The following is a 19,348-nucleotide window of genomic DNA, read 5'->3' as shown; positions in this document are numbered from 1 at the left end:
CGAGAGAGAGAAAACGGAGAATTACAGACCAGTTAGCCTGACATCGGTGGCGGGGAAGATGCTGGAGTCAAATATTAAAGAGGTAATAACGGTACATTTGGAGAGCAGGAAAAGGAAAAGTCCAAGTCAGCATGGATTTATGAAAGGGAAATCTTGCTTGACTAATCTTTTGGAATTTTTTGATGATGTGACAAGTGAAATGGATGAAGGGGAGCCAATGTATCTAGACTTTCAGAAAGCCTTTGATTAGGTCCCGCACGGGAGATTGGTGAGCAAAATTAGAGCACATGGTATTGGGGGTAGGGTGTTGACATGCATAGAGAATTGGTTGGCAGACAGGAAGCAAAGAGTAGGAGTAAACGGGTCCTTTTCAGAATGGCAGGCAGTGGCGAGTGGAGTACCGCAAGGCTACGGTGTTGGGGCCGCAACTGTTTACCATATATATTAATGATTTGGAAGAGGGAATTTGAATCAACACTAGCAAGTTTGCAGATGACACAAAGCTGGGTGGCAGTGTGAACTGTGAAGAGGATTTTAGGAGGTTGCAGGGTGACCTGGACTGAGTGAGTGGGCAGATACGTGGCAGATGCAGTATAATATAGATAAATGTGAGGTTATCCACTTTGGCGGCAAAAACAAGGAGGCCGATTACTATCTCAATGGTGTTAGGTTAGGTAAGGGGGAAGTGCAGCGAGACCTGGGTGTCCTTGTACACCAGTCACTGAAAGTTGGCGTGCAGGTCCAGTAGGCAGTGAAGAGAGCTAATGGCATGTTGGCCTTCATAACGAGAGGATTTCAGTATAGGAGTAAAGAGGCTCTTCTACAGTTGTACAGGGCCCTGGTAAGACCACATCTGGAGTATTGTGTACAGTTTTGGTCTCCTAATTTGAGGAAGGACATCCTTGTAATTGAGGCAGTGCAGCGTAGGTTCACGAGATTGATCCCTAAGATGGTGGGATTGTCATATGAGGAAAGATTGAAAAGACTAGGCTTGTACTCACTGGAGTTTAGAAGGATGATAGGGGATCTTATAGAAACATATAAAATTATAAAAGGACTGGACAAGCTAGATGCAGGAAAAATGTTCCCAATGTTAGGCGAGTCCAGAACTAGGGGCCACAGTCTTAGAATAAAGTGGAGGCCATTTAAAACTGAGGTGAGAAGGAACTTTTTCACCCAGAGAGTTGTGAATTTGTGGAATTCTCTGCCACAGAGGGCAGTGGAGGCCAAATCAATGGATGAATTTAAGAGAGAGTTAGATAGAGCTCTAGGGGCTAGTGGAATCAAGGGATATGGGGAGAAGGCAGGCACGGGTTGGACGATCAGCCATGATCACAATGAATGGCGGTGCTGGCTCGAAGGGTCGAATGGCCTCCTCCTGCACCTATTTTCTATGTCTATGTCTATGTGTCAACAAAAAACTGTTGAACTGACTTTCATGCATAAAAAATTGTTAGTAATATGCATTTAAATTTAAGTCATGATTGTTGAATAGGAAAATCCATCTTTGTTTTTCTACAGCATTAAGCATTCCAATTGTTTTGTTCATATCATTAGCTGTTGGTACTGATATTATATCTGAAGAGCCCTGGAAGAGGGAAGTATCTTTACTAATAACAATAAGATACTGGATTTCTTGCAGCAATAAAAACAGAGCCAATACAAAGAAACAAAATGTTTCTTAAACAGACTTCTTCCAACATAAAGTTGCAAACATTAAAATATGACTACTAATTTGAAGTTAATCTGAAATAAATGCTTTAAATGTTGTAATTGCAGAACAGCAGAGGTACCAGCGCAGAACTCCACAGGTCAGACTTTCAGTCTGAATATTGTCCAAGAACCACTATCCTCTGTCTACTATCAGTAAGCCAGTTCTGAATTCAAACGACTAAATCATTAATGTCAGCAAGACAGAGGAGATTGTCATTCACTTCAGGAAGTCACACACACCCAAGTCAACATTGATGGTGCCAAAGTAGAGATGGTCGAACACTTCACATTTCTCTAGGAATAAATATAACCAGCAACTTGTCCTGGACCAGCCACATCGAAGCTATGGCCAAAAAATCTTATAGGGATGCATCACAGCCTGGTTTGGGAACAGCTCCATCCAAGACCACAAGTAATTGCAGAGAGTTGTGGACATAGCCCAGACCATCACACAAACCAGCCTCCCTTCCACTGACTCCATCTATACTTCATGCTGCCTTGGCAAGACTGCCAGCATAATGAAGAACTAGTTCCACCCCGTTCACTCCCTCTTCTCCCCTCTCCCATCAGGCAAGAGGTATTGAAGTTTGAAAACACACACCTCCACATTTGCGAAGAGTTTCTTTGGAGCTATTATCAGGCAACTAAATGGTCCATTCATCAGCTAGAGTGCGGTCTTGACCTCCCATCTACCTCATGGGAGATCTTGGAACCATCTTTAATCAGACTTTATCAGACTCCAATGTTATATCCTTGCACTAAATGTTGTAGCCGTTATCCTTTTTCTGTGCATTGTAGATAATTTGATTGTATTCATGTAGTCTTTTCTTTGATTGGTTGGCATGCAAGCAAAAGCTGTTCAATGTGCCTCGGTACACGTGACAATAATAAACAAAACTAAAAAATACTAATCCTGTGCATCTTAACCTTTTAGATCAGCCTACAATGGGGGACCATCAAATGCCTTCCTAAAATCCATGAGTGGATGGAGAAATGGTGAGAGTCCAGACGAGGCACAGGGGAGGAAAAGGTGGGGGGGAATATGGGGCGGGTTAGTTTGTGGTTACCTAAAATTGGAGAATAAAATGTTTATACCGTTGGATTTTAAGTTCCCAAAGCAGAATATGAGGTGCTGTTCCTCCAGTCTGCATGCGGCCTCACTCTGGCAATGGAGAAGGCCCAGGACAGAAAGGTCAGTGTGGGAAAGGGAAGGGGAGATGAAATGGTTAGCATACGGGAGATCCAGTGGCCCAAATGTTCAGTGAAAAGGTCGCAGAATCTATGCTTGGTCTCGCCGATGTACAGGAAGCCTCATCGGGAACACTGGTTGCAGCAGATGAGATGAGAAGAAGTGCAAGTGAACCTCGGGGGTCCTTGGATGGAAACGATGGAGGAGGTAAAGGGACAGGTGTTACATCTCCTATGGATGGCTGATGGAGATCAATGTAGAGAGGTGCAAGGTGTTGCATTTTGGGAAGTCAAACCAGGACAGGATCTTCACAGTTAATGGGAAGGGAATATTGTAGAGTGGAGAGATCTAGGAGTACAAGTGCACAGTTCCCTGAAAGTGGAGACACATGCAAGGTTGGAAAGAAAGCTTTTGATACATTGAGTATTGAGTATGGAAGGGTTCCGACCAGAAACACCACCTGTCCATCTTCACCAGAGATGCTGCCTGACCCGCTGTGTTCCTCCAGCACTTTGTGTCCTTTTTATTGAGTATAAAAGTTAGGACGTTATGTTACACTTGTAGAAGATGTTGGTGAGGCCGCATTTGAAGTATTGTGTTCAATTTTGGTCACCCTGCCATAGGATGGATGTCATTAAGCTGGAAAGTGCAGAGATTTATGAGGATGTTGCCCAGACTCGAGGGCCTGGGCAAGCTAGGATGGAGTGCAGGAGGCCAAGGAATTATCTTATAGAGGTGTGTAAAATGATGAGGGAAATTGACAGCGCTGACAGGTGAATCAAGAACCAAAGGACATAGGTTGAAGGTGAGAGGGGAAAGATTTAAAAGGAAACTGAAGGACTACGTTTTCACTCAGAGAGAGGTGCATATATAGAATGAGCCATCAGAGGAGGTAGTTGAGGCATGTATACTAACAACATTTAAATGTCCATGCTAGGGAAACTACTGGAGAGTATTCTTCAGGAAAGGATTTACTCCTATTTGGAACTGATTGGGCTAATTTGGAATAGACAGTATGGATTTTATGCCTGAGATCGTATCTTACGAACATGATTGGATTTTTATGGAAGAGATTTATGAAGATAGGACGGTGGATGTTGTACATATGGATTTTAATAAGGCATTTGATAAGGTCCCCCATGGTATACCCCATAGATTACCCTCTGTCTTGTATGAATATCTTGATTCAAGATGACCTGTTCGGATGTATTCAAGTTATTCATAGAAGACAGAGGGTTGTGGTGGAAGAAGATATTCTGGCCTCTGACCAGCGGAGTTCCGCAGGGATCTGTGCTGGGACCTCTGCTGTTTGTGATATACATAAATGACCTAGACGTAAATGTAGATTAGTTGATGATGACACCAAACTGGAGGAGTTGCCGACAGTGAGGAAGGCTGTCAGAAGATGCTGCGGGATATAGATCAGCTGCAGAAATGGGCAAAGAAATGGCAGGTGGAGTTTAACCCGAGCAAGAATGATGTGTTGCACTTTGGGAGTTTGAATATAAGGGGAGAGTATACAGTTAATGGCAAGATCCTTAACAGCATTGATGTGCCGAGGGATCTTGGAGCCCAAGTTCATAGCTCACTGAAGATGGCAGCACAAGTAGATAGGGAGGTAAAGAAGGTATATGGTATGCTTGCCTGATTGCCAGGGGCATTGAGTTTGTCAGGAAGTCCTGATGCAGGACTTTGGTTAGGTTGCATTTGGAGTATTACGTGCAGTTCTGGTCGTCCCATTATAGAAAAGATCTGGTGGCTTTAGAGAGGGTGCAGAGGAGGTTTACCAGAATGCTGCCTGGATTAGAGGGTTTCAGCTCAGGGAGGGGTTGGATAGTTTGGTATATTTTCTCTGGAACATCGGAGGTTGAGGGGAGATTTGATAGACTAAGGTAGTGGGGGAGTAGAACGCTTTGCCAGGGGTGGTGGTGGAGGCAGATACAATAGTGGCATTTAAGAGGATTTAAGATAGACACATGGAAGTGCAGGGAATAGAGGGATATGGATCACGTAAAGGCAGATGTGATCAGTTTAACATCATTTTCGGCACAAACACTGTGAATGAGATATAGAGTTTACTTTTCAGGTTGAAGACTGTGTCGGAACTCTTTCTCATTCCACAGATTCTGCCTGATGTGATTACAGCCTTTTTTGTTTTTTATTCCAGAATCTTTAGATCTCTGCAGGATAATATCCTGTATTTTTTAAATATCTAACTGATCACATAATTAAGACTTTTACCTGAGATATGGCTCCAGTTCAGCAAATGTTCTCTCTTCTGTGCAAAAATCAAGGTCCTTGATTTCGGGAATGACACTTTCCAAATTCTCATCCTGGAACATTTGAGGAAGCTGTAATATGAAAAGATATTTTGTGTTTATGATATGGTCCTGTTCAAACATAATAGGATAGATTATTCTGATATTGGTATCCTGAAAAAGATTGTTCGCTGAACAAAAACAAGACCAAAAAGGCAGAGAGATCAGTGTTTTGTTGTATAAAAGCCTCGTATTTCAGGGTTTCCATTCAAGTAAGATATTTCCAAATGCTCCATTTTTTTCTCCAATTTCATTGGCAAGGACACAAACAGCTTCAAATACCTCATGGCATACCAATTTCAGGCTTACTGGTTAGAGTTAAAGAGTCATGAAACTGTACAGCATAAACATTGGGCAGATAACAGTACAGCACAAGAAAAGGCTCTTCATCCTACAGTGTGTGTGCTGAACATGATTGCACCACTTATCTACTTGCCATTAACCCATATTTCTCCCTATCCATATGCCTATTTAAGTCTTTTAAATGTATCTGCTTCAACCAGTGCATTCCAGGCACTCATCACCTTCTGTGTTTAAAAACTTGGCCCAAACATCGCTTTTAAACTTTACCCCTCTGAGCTTAAAGTGATGTCCTCAGGTTTTTGAATTTCCACCCTGGGAAAAAGGTTCTGACTGCCTACCCTATCGATGCCTCTCACAATTGTTTATACTTGTGTGAGGTGACACTAAAATGGGTGGTTGTATAGAGGAAAGATGGTTATCAAAAATTCCAGTGGGATTTTGATCAATTGGGGACGTGGGCTCAGGAATGATACAGTATAGAAACAACCCCTCCGGCTCACACTGTCAACCCGGCCATTTAGAGCACCGGCTTCCGACCCCACTCCCGACTCGCAAAGTGCACCAGTGAGACCTTCTTCACCACTGCATATTCTGGATCACAGTTAGATTATTTTTGCAGAGACACTAGAGAATCATCAATTGGTCTGTCCCTCAAAATCTCTCTTTTCAGATATTTATCTAACTCACTTTTGTACACTATAATTAAATATACCTCCACCATTAATTATATAAAAGTTATTCCTCACATTCCTTTTGGTTGTTTTGCCAATCACCCCATTCATTGTCCCTTTGGTCCTTGAGCCTTTTGTTAATGGGAATAATTAATCAAAATCTACTATGTTTGTCCTCTTTAGAATGTTAAATATCTCTATTAGATCCCCTTGCTGCCTCCTCTGTTAGCAGGAGAACAATTCCAGCTGCTCCAGTCTATCCACATAGCCGAAGTAAGGCATCCCTAGAATCTCTTCTGCACCCTTTCTAAAAAATTAACATATTTACAAAAATGTGGTACACAATAAACAATACTGGACACAATACTCAGATTATAACCAAACCAATGTTTTGGAAAAGTTCATTCATTCAGTTGTTTGTTGTAAGGTAATTTTAAATCTACAATGAGAGGCTAAAACACGCATGCAATTTAAATTGTATCAGGGTTCTTTAGTAGATTTAAGAGAAAATTCAAAAGAAGCAGAGGGAAAATTGTAAGCTTTTAAATGCAACAGATTTTGGACTATGGTGTACTAGGGTCATTCAAGTGGATACAATAGTAATTCACAAAATAGATATCAAGAGAAAAAGTACATGGCTATGGGATTAATGAAGGAATTAAGATTAATTGGATAAACTAATTGAAGAGCTGGCATGATGGGTTGAATGGTCTCTTCCTGTGCTTTAGGATTCTGAGCAGCTTTTTTTCTTAAACAGAGCCAGAATGATAATAGATAAGTTTACGGTGCTCTTGTAGATCCTGAGGATCTCATGAAAGGCAATGTGAAGCAGTGAAACCGTATTTGGATCTCAGTAGGAGGGGAGAATGAATGGAAAGGATAAGAGGAATGAATAAATTGACAAATGTGTTCACAAAAGTTTCCTTAGGCAATATGTAAAGGGCCCTACAAGGGAGAGGGCAAAGCTTGATCTACTCTTAGGAAATCAGGAAGGTCAAGTGACTGAAGTGTCTGTGGACAAGCCTTTTGGGACCAACGACCACCGTTCTATTAGCTTTAAAATTGTTATGGATTAACCAGTTACCCACGGGTTAAAATTCTGAAGTTGGGGAAGGGCAACTTTGATGCTATTAGACAGGAACTTGTTCAAGCTGATTGGAGCAGATTGTTTGGATGCAAAGGAACGTCTGAAAAGTGGAATGTTTTTAAATCAGTGGAGACAAGTGCTCAGGGCTTGCATGTTCCTGTTAGAGTGAAGGGTAGGCAGATGGGAATAAGGAAGCCTGGATGATAAGAGAAATTGAGGCTCGTTCAGGAAAAAGGAGGAGGCATTGGACATGTAAAGGCAGCTGGGATCAAGTGCATCCTTGGAGGTGTATCGAAACATTGAAACATAGAAGATGGGTGCAGGAGGAAGCCATTCGGCCCTTTGAGCCAGCACCGCCATTCATTGTGATCATGGCTGATCATCCACAATCAGTAACCTGTGCCCAACTTCTCCCCATATCCCCTGATTCCACTAGCCCCTAGAGCTCTATCTAACTAGAGCTTAGCCCCTAGAGCTCTATCTAACTCTCTCTTAAATTCTTCCAGTGAATTGGCCTCCACTGCCCTCCGTGGCAGAGAATTCCACAAATTCACAACTCGTTGGGTGAAAAAGTTCCTTCTCACCTCAGTTTTAAATGGCCTCCCCTTTATTCTAAGACTGTGGCCTCTGGTTCTGGACTCCCCCAACATTGGGAACATTTTTTCTGCATCTAGCTTGTCCAGTCCTTTTATAATTTTATATGTCTCTATAAGATCGGGGAGAAAGAAGGAAATCAGGAGGGGAAAAAAGGGGGCAGGAGAGAGCACGGGGTGATAATATTAAGGAAAATCCCAAAAGATTTTATAAGTACATTTAGGGAAAGAAGGTGACTAGATAAATGTGAGGTTATCCACTTTGGTGGTCAGAACAGGAAGGCAGATTAATATTTGAATGGTGTCAAGTTAGGAAAAGGGGAAGTACAAAGAGATCTGGGTGTCCTATTGCATCAGTGACTGAAAGGAAGCATGCAGGTACAGCAGGCAGTGAAGAAAGCTAGTGGCATGTTGGCCTTCATGACAAGAGACGTTGAGTATAGGAGCAAAGAGGTCCTTCTGCAGTTGTAACTTCTGCAGTTGTACAGTGCCCTAGTGACACCACACCTGGTGTACTGTGTGCAGTTTTGGTCTCCAAATTTGAGAAAGGACATTCTTGCTATTGAGGGAGTGCAGCGTAGGTTCACTAGGTTAATTCCCGGAATGGCGGGACTGTCGTATGTTGAAAGACTGGAGCGACTGGGCTTGTATACACTGGAATTTAGAAGGATGAGAGGGGATCTAATTGAAACATATAAGATTATTAAGGGATAGGACATGCTAGAGGCAGGAAACATGTTTCCAATGTTGGAGGAGTCCAGAACCAGGAGCCACAGTTTAAGAATAAGGGGTAGGCCATTTAGAACGGAGATGAGGAAAAACCTTTTTCACTCAGAGAGTTGTAAATCTGTGGAATTCTCTGCCTCAGAAGGCAGTGGTGGCCAATTCTCTGGATGCTTTCAAGAGAGAGTTAGATAGAGCTCTTAATGATAGCGGAGTCAGGGGGTATGGGGAGAGGGCAGGAACGGGGTACTGATTGTGGATGTCTACGGGGTACTACATTGAATGTCGGTGCTGGTTCGAAGGGCCGAATGGCCTACTCCTGCACCTATTGTCTATTGTCTATTGAGCTAGTTATTGACTTTAGGAGGCATGGTAGAGTACCTGCCCAATCACAACCGATGTTACAGAAGTGCAAATGGTTGAGAGCATTAATATTACCAATGATCAATCGTGGGCCGACCACATTGATGTGACAGGCAAGGCAGACCACAAACATCCCTGTAGCCATAGATAAGGTAGACAGTCAGAATATATATATATAACAACTACAGCATGGAAACAGGCCTGTCCGGCCCTACCAGTCCACGCCGACCATTCTCCCTGACCTAGTCTCATCTACCTGCACTCAGACCATAACCCTCCAATCCCCTCCTATCCATATACCTATCCAATTTACTCTTAAATAATAAAATCGAGCCTGCCTCCACCACTTCCACCGGAAGCCCATTCCATACAGCCACAACCCTCTGAGTAAAGAAGTTCCCCCTCATGTTACCCCTAAACCTTTGTCCCTCAATTCTGAAGCTATGTCCCCGTGTTGGAATCTTCCCCACTCTCAAAGGGAAAAGCTTACCCACGTCAACTCTGTCCGTCCCTCTCAAAATTTTAAAAACCTCTATCAAGTCCCCCCTCAACCTTCTACGCTCCAAAGAATAAAGACCCAACCTGTTCAACCTCTCTCTGTAGCCTAAGTGCTGAAACCCAGGCAACATTCTAGTAAATCTCCTCTGTACCCTCTCCATTTTGTCGACATCCTTCCTATAATTTGGCGACCAGAACTGCACACCATACTCCAGATTCGGCCTCACCAATGCCCTGTACAATTTCAACATTACATCCCAACTTCTATACTCGATGCTCTGATTTATAAAGGCAAGCATACCAAACGCCTTCTTCACCACCCTATCCACATGAGATTCCACCTTCAGGGAACAATGCAGTTATTCCCAGATCCCTCTGTTCCATTACATTCCTCAATTCCCTACCATTTACCCTGTACGTCCTATTTTGATTTGTCCTACCAAAATGCAGCACCTCACACTTATCAGCATTAAACTCCATCTGCCATCTTTCAGCCCACCCTTCCAAAAGGCCCAAGTCTCTCTGTAGACTTTGAAAATCTACCTCACTATCAACTACTCCACCTATCTTAGTATCATCTGCATATTTACTAATCCAATTTGCCACACCATCATCCAGATCATTAATGTAAATGACAAACAACAGAGGACCCAACACAGATCCTTGGGGCACTCCACTAGACACTGGCCTCCAGCCTGACATACAATTGTCAACCGTTACCCTCTGGTATCTCCCATTCAGCCATTGTTGAATCCATCTTGCAACCTCACTATTAATACCCAACGATTTAACCTTCTTAAACAACCTTCCATGTGGAACCTTGTCAAATGCCTTACTGAAGTCCATACAGACAACATCCACAGCCTTGCCCTTATCAATTTCCCTGGTAACCTCTTCAAAAAATTCAAGAAGATTAGTCAAACATGACCTTCCAGGCACAAATCCATGTTGACTGTTTCTAATCAGGCCTTGATTATCCAAATAATTATATATATTGTCCCTAAGTATCTTTTCCATTAATTTTCCCACCACATTAATCTTTCTCCCAGTGTCGAAATGTCCAATACTAGAGGGAATAGCTATGTGAGAGGTGGAAAGTTTAATGGAGATGGGTGGGGCAAGTAAGTTTATACAGAGCTTTGAACTCATTGCCAGGGGTGGTGGAGGCAGATACGATAGAGGCTTTAAGAGGCTTTTGGATAGGCACATGGAAGTGCAGGGAATGGAGGGATATGGATCATGTAAAGACAGATGAGATCAATTTAACCTGGCATCATGTTCGGCACAAATATTGTGGGCGGAAATGCCCGTCTACTTGCTGTACTGTTCTATGTTTTATTTCCTGAGGATACTGAGGTAATTCAGCATGTCTCCAGTGATTCTTACATCAGGTTGTTTCACTGCTTGGTTTGGGAATAGTTCTTCCAAGACTGCAAGAAATTGCAGAGAGTTGCAGATATAGCCCAATCCATCGCACAGACTAGACATCCCACCATTGCCTCCATCTGTACTGTCATATTCAAAGACTTCTCCCATCCTAGTCAATCTTTCTGCTCCCCGCTCCCATCTGACAAAAAATACAGAAGCTTGAAAACACACACCACCAGACTCGGGAACTGCTTCTGGGCTATTGGGCTTCTGAATTGTTCTTCCATAAGCCAGGGTACTGTTTGTCAATAGTCAATAGTCGTTTATTTGTTACATACACATAAATGTGTAGTAAAATGAAACATTACCCGCAGTTGAACAATAAGACCAATAAGATTAATCAATAAAAATGCAATAACACATACAATCACAACTAACACCAAACAAAAAGAAACATCCATCACAGTGAGTCTCCTCCAATCCCTCCTCACTGTGATGGAAGGCCAAAATGTCTTTTTCTCTTCCCTGCCGTCTTGTCCCGCGGTCAGGCTGTTGGAATTGCCAAGTCGGGGCGGTCGGGGCTCCCGATATTGAAGCCCCCGCTGGGCGGTGAAAGGTCAACGGCCTATTTCAGGCCGCGCCGGACGGTGAAAGGTCCGCGAAGGGCCGACCCAAGCCCCGCGATTCGGGGCGGGCGAACACGCTGCCTCTGCCGTTGCCGGAGCTCCCGTTGTCGGCCCCCACCCAGGGGTCTGCGGGCTTCCGACGTCCACACGGCCCGCGCCGGAGCCTCCGGAGACGAGTCGCAGCCGCGCCCGCAGCATCCGCAGGCAGCCAGCGCCGCAGGTGGTGAGTCCGGGCCGCGGGCTCTGCGAACCAGAGCCCCAGGTGTTCCCAGGTGAATGGCCGGTGGTAGGCCGCAACGGGAACGGAGACACGACACAGAACAAAGGTCACGTCTCCGTTCTGGAGAGAGAATGTTACAGTTCCCGTTCCCTCCCACCCCCCCCCCCCCCCAAAACATAACATACAACACTACATCATATTAAACTACAATTCAGACAAAAACAACAAAAAACACAAAAGACAGACGGACTGCAGGCAAGCCGCAGCTGCGACGGCAGCGCTGGCTCCTCCTTGCCTCTACTCCATTGAGGACATTGTACTTTGTCTATTGAACTGTTGAGTTACAATAGGCTGAGAACTATATTCTGCACTCTGTACCTTCCCCTTTGCTTTGTCTATTGTAATTTCATTTGAACTGATTATACTTATGCATGGTATATCTGATCTGTTTGAATAGCACACAAAACAAAACTTTCCTCAGTACTGTGACAATAATAAATCTAACCCAACCTACGGCCAATAGCTTTTTGTACCCCTTTTTTTCAGCTTACTGCTTCGAACACATTGTGGTGTGAGCAACAAATGCATTGCAAATTCTTAAAGCTTGGTTCCAACTGGTGTCCAAGGCTGCAAAGACTTTACCAAATTAATAACAGCTGAATTACAATAATATTTTTGGTTTGTATTAGATCCACCAGAGAGGAAGAAGTTATTCTTAAGGCATTTCCTACTTCCTAAAACTAACTGAGTGCTGAATATATATAGTTTCTTTTTTCTGTACAAGTATAGATCTTGTAACATTCTGGGTCGGTGCACCAATATTAATCCAATGTACTAATATTGATTAATATGATTAATATTGTGTAGGGTAGCACAATGGCACAGCCGTGGAGCTGCGGCCTTACCGCACTAGAGACCTGGTTTGAACCTGACCACGGGCACTGTCTGTGCATAGTTTGTACGTTCTTCCTGTGACCGTGTGGGTTTTCTCAGTGCTCGGTTTAATTGGCCTCAGTAAATTGCCCGTAGTGTGTAGGATGCGAAAGTGGGATAACATAGAACTAGTGTATGGGTGCAAGAAGGAACTGTACTGCAGGACATGAGGGATGCCACGATCATTACCCTCTACAAGAACAAGAGCGAGAGAAGCGAATGCAACAACTACAGAGGCATCTCCCTCCTCAACATGGCAAGGTCTTTGCTCGGGTCATCTTGATCCGCCTGCAGAAGCTGGCAGAACGTGTCTACCCAGAGTCACAGTGCAGTTTCTGAGCTGGAAGGTCAACAGTAGACATGGTCTTCTCCCTTCACCAGCTCCAGGAGAAGTGCAAACCGGGGATGCCCCTGTATATTGCTTTCATTGACCTCACCAAGGCGTTCAACTTCTTCAGCAGAGATGGCCTATTCTAGGCTCTCCCAAAGATCGGCTGCCCACCAAAACTGCAGAGCATGATAGAATCCTTCCACATCAACACGAAGGGGACAGTGCAGTTCAATGGCAGCTTCACGGAGGCCTTCGACATCCGCAGTGGCGTCAAACAAGGCTGCGTCTTTGGGATTTTCTTCGCTCTGCTCGTGAAACATGCCTTCAGCACCGCAACAGAGGGGATCTACCTGCGTACTAGATTAGACGGCAGGCTCTTCAACCTCACCCGCCTCCGAGCCAAGACAAAAGTACGTGAAGCTCTCATCAGAGACATGTTGTTCGCCGATGACACAGCAGTTGTGTCCCACACCCAGCAGGAACTACAGTCAGTGATGGACCGCTTCTATCGGGCTTGCAAGGACTTCGGGTGACCATCAGCCTGAAGAAGACGAACGTCCTGGGACAGGATACAGAGGCACCGCCTGTCATCACCATCGACGAGTACGAACTCGATGCCGTCCATCAGTTCACGTACCTCGGCTCCACCATCACTGACAACCTCTCCTTGGACACAGAGATTGACAAGAGGATCGGGAAGGCAGCTACAACTCTCGCTCGCCTCACAACTCGAGTGTGGACCAATCCAAAGCTGACAGTGAAGGTAAAGATAGCAGTCCATAACGCCTGTGTCAACAGCACGCCGCTGTACGGCAGTGAGACATGGACTACATATGCCAGACTGGAGAGAAGACTCAACACCTTCCACCTTAGAAGCATCCGCCGAATCCTGGGCATATCCTGGCAAGACAGAGTGTCCAACGCCGAGATTCTGTCTCGCGCTGGCCTTCCGAGTATGTACACTCTACTCAGGCAGCGCAGGCTGCGATGGCTGGGCCATGTCCACCGCATGGAGGATGGCCGTATTCCAAAAGACATCCTCTATGGAGAGCTGACAACTGGGAGGAGAACCATCGGCCGCCCCCAGCTATGTTACAAGGAAGTCTGCAAGAGAGATTTGAAGGCGCTCGACATCGATGTGGAGTCCTGGGAGAGCCTTGCAGCTGACCGCACGAGGTGGAGAGGTACCCTGAACCAACATCTCAAAACGAGGGAAGAGAAACTGATGAACGCAGCGGCAGACAAGCGGGCACGCAGAAAGGAGCGCAGCAACTTCAACAGACCAGAGACCACACACAAATGTGACCTTTGCCACAGAGACTGTCACTCCCGCATTGGTCTCTTCAGCCACAAGTGACGCTGCTTTAGCCGAGGTGTGGAGCAAGCAGCCAACTAGGATGCATCACCCAAGGTCAGCCATGACCGAGGGGGCCTAAGAAGAGGAGTGTATGGGTGATCAATGGTAGGCGTGGACTTGGTGGACTGAACAGCCTGTTTCTACGCTGCATCTCCAAACTAAATATTCCATTTGATGCCTTCTCTCCTACATAACCTTACAGGTGGTTTTTCACTTCAAATGATCATTTGTTTTACAGGATTGTCCCGTGTTTTGTACAGTCGCTTCACAGAGACTATTTCAATAATAACTTACTTAACTTTGCAACAAATCCAACCAAAAAACAAAGCAAATAGAAATACAAAGGCTGCACAGTTGCACAGCGGTAGAGGTCCCGAGTTCAATCCTGACTACAGGTGCTGTCTGCACGGAGTTCCAGTTTAACTCTCACATCCCAAAGAAGTGCAGTTTGTAGGTTAGTTGGCTTCTGTAAATTTTCCCTAGTGTGTAGGATAGAACTAGTGTACGGGTGTTCGTTGGTCGGCATGGACTGGGTGAGCTGAAGAGCCTGTTTCCACACAGTATCTCTAAACTAAACTAAACAAAGCTCATGCCACACCCAGTGCCAAACATAAATAATGAGCAGTTTCTTTCACATTTTCTCAGCAATAACTTTCCCTCTGCAGGCAATACGACCTGATTATAATTCAAGGTATGTAGGAAAGAACTGCAGATGCTGGTTTAAATCGAAGGTGAACACAAAATGTTGGATTAACTCAGCGGGACAGGCAGCACCTCTGGAGAGAAGGAATGGGTGACGTCTCGACCCGAAACATCACCCATTCCTTCTCTCCAGAGATGCGGCCTGTCCCGCTGAGTTACTCCAGCATTTTGTGTCTATAATTCAAGATGATTCAGTTGAATACAAGCAATACAATTTTTGTTGATAAAATTAAGAATCCAAGTGAAGCATATAGGGTAAATTAGTCCAAAAGATAAAGATCTTCTTATGACCAATGGTTAAAGTTATATGTATTGTCAACATAAGAATACAATGGGAATTTGATGCAATTGAAATCTATTCCAATAATCTAGCCCACATCTTTTAGAATTTTATCCTAACCCATATATTTTAGCAGAAATGTATCAATTCAAGAATTTTATAATTAGTACAGTATATTTCCATTCCTTTTCACCTCCTAGGGAAGTTATTGGCTTTGATTAGAAAATCTGGAAAGTGTTTTGACAGTAGAAATTTGCTGCAACAGTCTTCAAATACAGGATAAAAACAATTAATTTTTCCCTCTGAACCTTCAAAAGTTTGTCTTCTAATCACGTTAATTTCTCGGTTCTTTTACCTTTGCAAGAAATTCTTTCAGTTCCCGATTAGACTTGGTTACAAAAGTCACTGAGGAATCTGACCACAGTACCTAGAAATCAAAATTTAAAAATGTACATTTTATTATACTGAAAACCTCAAAGCAATTAAGTCATCAATTGCATTTACTTGGGAGAATGCTAAAACAGTACTTAACAGGGTTTCTAAATTATAATATTAAAACATTCACACAAATCCTATTTCAGCAGACTAATGCTACAGCAAAAAAGCATATACGCAGAATTTAATTTTATCAACATTAGTCTTACATGTTGCTATTTCCACAACCTTGCAAACTACAATAATTATCAGAGCACATAGGCTAACATAATGCAATCAATTAATATCCTTATATACTCTATAAAGACTAAGATTCTCTAGAATAAACTGGTGTAGTTACCACTGAAGATGGGTCTGTCAAGCCACCTCAGGAGGAGCCTATTATCATTGCTACGAGTGAATGGAATTCAACTTGTGAACAGGTATACTTCTGTTATGAAAATGCTCACACATTATAAGAACATAGGAGCAGAATTAGGCCATTTGGCCCATCAGGTCTAAGCTGCTAATTAATCATGGCTGATCTATTTTTCCCTCTCATTCTCCTGCCTCCTTCCCATAACTTTGGACGCCCTTACTAATCAATACTCTATCAATCTCCGCTTTAAAAATACCCAATGTCTTGACCTCCACAGCCATCTGTAGCAACGAATTCCGCAGATTCACCACCCTCTGCTAAAGAAAATTTCTCCTCATCTCCATTCTAATTGTATGTCCTTTTATTCTGAGGTGGTACATTCTGGTTCTAGATTCTCTCATTACTAGAAACATCCTTTCCACTTCCACTCTATCTAGGCTTTTCATTATTCGCTAGGTTTCAATGAGATCACCCCTCATCCTTCTAAACTCCAGTGAGTACAGGCCCAGAACCTTCAAACGTTCCTCATATGTTAACCCAATCATCCCTCAGACCATTCACGTAAACCTCCTCTGGACACTCTACAAAGCCAGCACATCGTTCCTCAGATATGGGGCCCAAAACTGCTCACAATACTCCAAATGTTGTCTTACCAGCGCCTTAAAAAGCCTTAACATTACATCATGTTTTATATTCTAGTCCCCTCGTAAAGAATGCTAGCATTGCATTTGCCTTCCTCCCTGCTGACTCAACCTGCACATTAACCTTTTGGTAATCCTGCCCCAGCAGTCCTAGGTCCTTTTGAACCTCCGATTTCTGAATCCTCTCCCCATTTAGAAAGAAGTATATGCCTTTATTCCTGCTACCAATGTGCATGACCGTTCACTTTGATACGCTGTATTCCATTTGCCACTTCTTTGCCCACTCTCCTAACCCGTCCAAGTCTTTCTGCTGACTCCCTGCTTCATTGGACCATTGGCACCTCTTCTGGGGCAGAGGTGACCTATACAAGAAGGACGGTTCGCACCTGAACTGGAGGGGAACCAATACCCTGGTGGGTAGGTTTGAGACTGCTACTCGGGAAGGCTTAAACTAGATTAGCAGGAGATGGGATCCAATGCAGGACTGAGGCAGGTGAGAGTAGGTTGGTAGGGAAGGTGATAAAAGCAAGTTTAGTAGACAGGATAGGCAGGAGCTTGGCATGACTGTTGGTTTAAGATGCGTTAACTTCAATGCGATAGGCCTGACGAGTAAGGTGGATGAACGAAGAGCATTAATAGGTACGTGTGACTGGGATATTATAGCCATTGCAGAAACCTTGCTAAGGGACAGGATTGGCAGCTTACTATGCCAGGGTACAGATGCCACAGGCAAGACAAAGGCGGAGGTAAAGGAGGCGGAGTTGTTTGAAGGAGCATGTCACAGCAGTAGTCTGAGATGACATTACTGATTGTATGTTCAGTGAGGCTATATGGGTGGAGCTCCCAAAAAGTCAACGGAAATTAGAAGAGCAAATATGCTGGAAGATTGCAGGCAGCTGCACAACTGATAGTGTTGTCATAGAAGGGGATTTTAACTTTCTTAATATAGACTGGAATTGCCATAGGCTTAGACGGGGTGGAATTTGTCAGATGAGTTAGGAAAGTTTCCATAGGCAATATGTAAAGGGCCCTACAAGGGAGAGGGCAAAGCTTTACCTACTCTTAGGAAAATGGGAAGGCCAAGTCATTGCAGTGTCAGTGGGCGAGCCTTTTGGGACCAGCGACCACAGTTCTATAAGCTTTAAAATAGTTATGGATAGGGACAGGGCAGGCTCACAAGTTACAATTCTGAATTGGGAAAAGGCCAACCTTGATAATATTAGATAGGAACATGCTAAAGTGGAGTAGGATGTCTGAAGGCAAAGGGATGTCTGGAAAGTGAGATGTTTTTAAAAGAGTAAGAGTTCAACGTGTGCATGTTCCAGTTAGAGTGAAGGGCAAGGCAGCTGAGAGTAAGGAAGCCTGGATGACGAGAGAAATTGAGGCTCTGGTCAGGAAAAAGGAGGCATGGGTCCGGTGTAGGCAGCTGGGATCAAGTGTATCCCTGGAGGAGTTTAGGAGACTGTGGAGCATACATGAGAAGGAAATCAGGAGAGCAAAAAGTGGCAAGAGATAGCTCTGGCAGATAATATTAAGGAGAATCCAAAGTAATTTTATAAATATATTAACGCCAAGAGGGTAACTAGGAAGAAATTAGTACCTGTCAGAAATCAAAGCGGTCATCTCAGTGTGGAACCGCACGAGATAGGCAAGGTCCTCAATGAGTATTTCCCCTCTGTTTTTACCATGGAGAAAAATATAAAGGCTAAGGAACCTGTGATAGTTAATGGAGATGTCTTGAGGACAGTGTATATTATGGTCAAGGAGGTACTGGATGGCCTGGGGCACATGATGTTGGATAATACTTCCAGGCTTGATCAGGTATATCCAAGAATACTGTGGGAAGCCAGAAAAGAAATTGCGGGAGCCCTGGCTGAGATATGTAAATCACCGTTAGACACAGGCGAGGTACAGGCCGACTGGGAGGTGGCTAATGTTGTGCCTCTATTTAAGAAAAGTTGCAAGGAATAGCATGCCAGTGAGCCTAACATTAGTGGTAGGTAAGTTACTGGAGAGAATTTAGAGGGATAATATATATATGAATTTGGATAAACAGGGGCCAATTGGGGATAGTCAGCATGGTTTTGTAGGTGGCAGCGTGTCTTGCAAATTTGATTGAGGTTTTTCAATAGATAACCATAAAGGTTGACGAGGGCAAAACCGAAGACCATGTCTACATGGACCTCAGCAAACCCTTTGATAATGTTCCACATGGTAGGATGGTCTGGAAGCTTAGGAATCTGGAACCATGGGATCCAGGAAGAGCTACCAAATTTGATACTCTGAAATTCTGCTCCATGGAAGGAAGCAGAGGGTGTTTTTTGGACTGGAGGTCTGTCACGAGCAGTGTGCCTCTGGAATCAATGCTGGACCCATGGTTATTTTTGGTTTGTATCAACGATTTGGATGAGAATGTACAAGGCATGATTAGTAACTTTGCAGATGACACTATAGTGGGTGGTATCATAGACAGTGGAAATCAAAAAATATAGTTGGCATTTGATCAGCTGGGCAAGTGGGCTGAGGAATGGCTAATGGAGTTCAATGCAGATAAGCGCAATGCAGATAAGCGCGAAGGGAGAGGTTGAGCAATGATTTTATTCCTTGGAGCACAGGAGGCGAAGGAGTGATCTTATAGA

General features: G+C 43.9%; 1 protein-coding gene across 1 annotated transcript in view; it reads right to left on the bottom strand.

The window, feature by feature from the left end:
• The window catches only part of zcchc14 (zinc finger, CCHC domain containing 14), a 149,356-nt gene that overhangs the window by 66,714 nt on the left and 63,294 nt on the right, over window positions 1–19,348 (bottom strand). The window contains exons 4-5 of the mRNA XM_078400866.1: window positions 15,631–15,702; window positions 5,144–5,253 (exon numbers count right to left, since the gene is read on the bottom strand). Of these exons, the coding sequence (XP_078256992.1) occupies window positions 5,144–5,253; window positions 15,631–15,702 (182 nt within the window). The remainder of the gene's footprint in view (window positions 1–5,143; window positions 5,254–15,630; window positions 15,703–19,348) is intronic.

The sequence above is a fragment of the Rhinoraja longicauda genome, chromosome 6 (genome assembly GCF_053455715.1).
Source record: "Rhinoraja longicauda isolate Sanriku21f chromosome 6, sRhiLon1.1, whole genome shotgun sequence".
Classification (NCBI taxonomy): Eukaryota; Metazoa; Chordata; class Chondrichthyes; order Rajiformes; family Arhynchobatidae; genus Rhinoraja; species Rhinoraja longicauda.
Note: the sequence above shows the minus strand (reverse complement) of the source record. Positions and strands in the feature narration are given on the sequence as shown.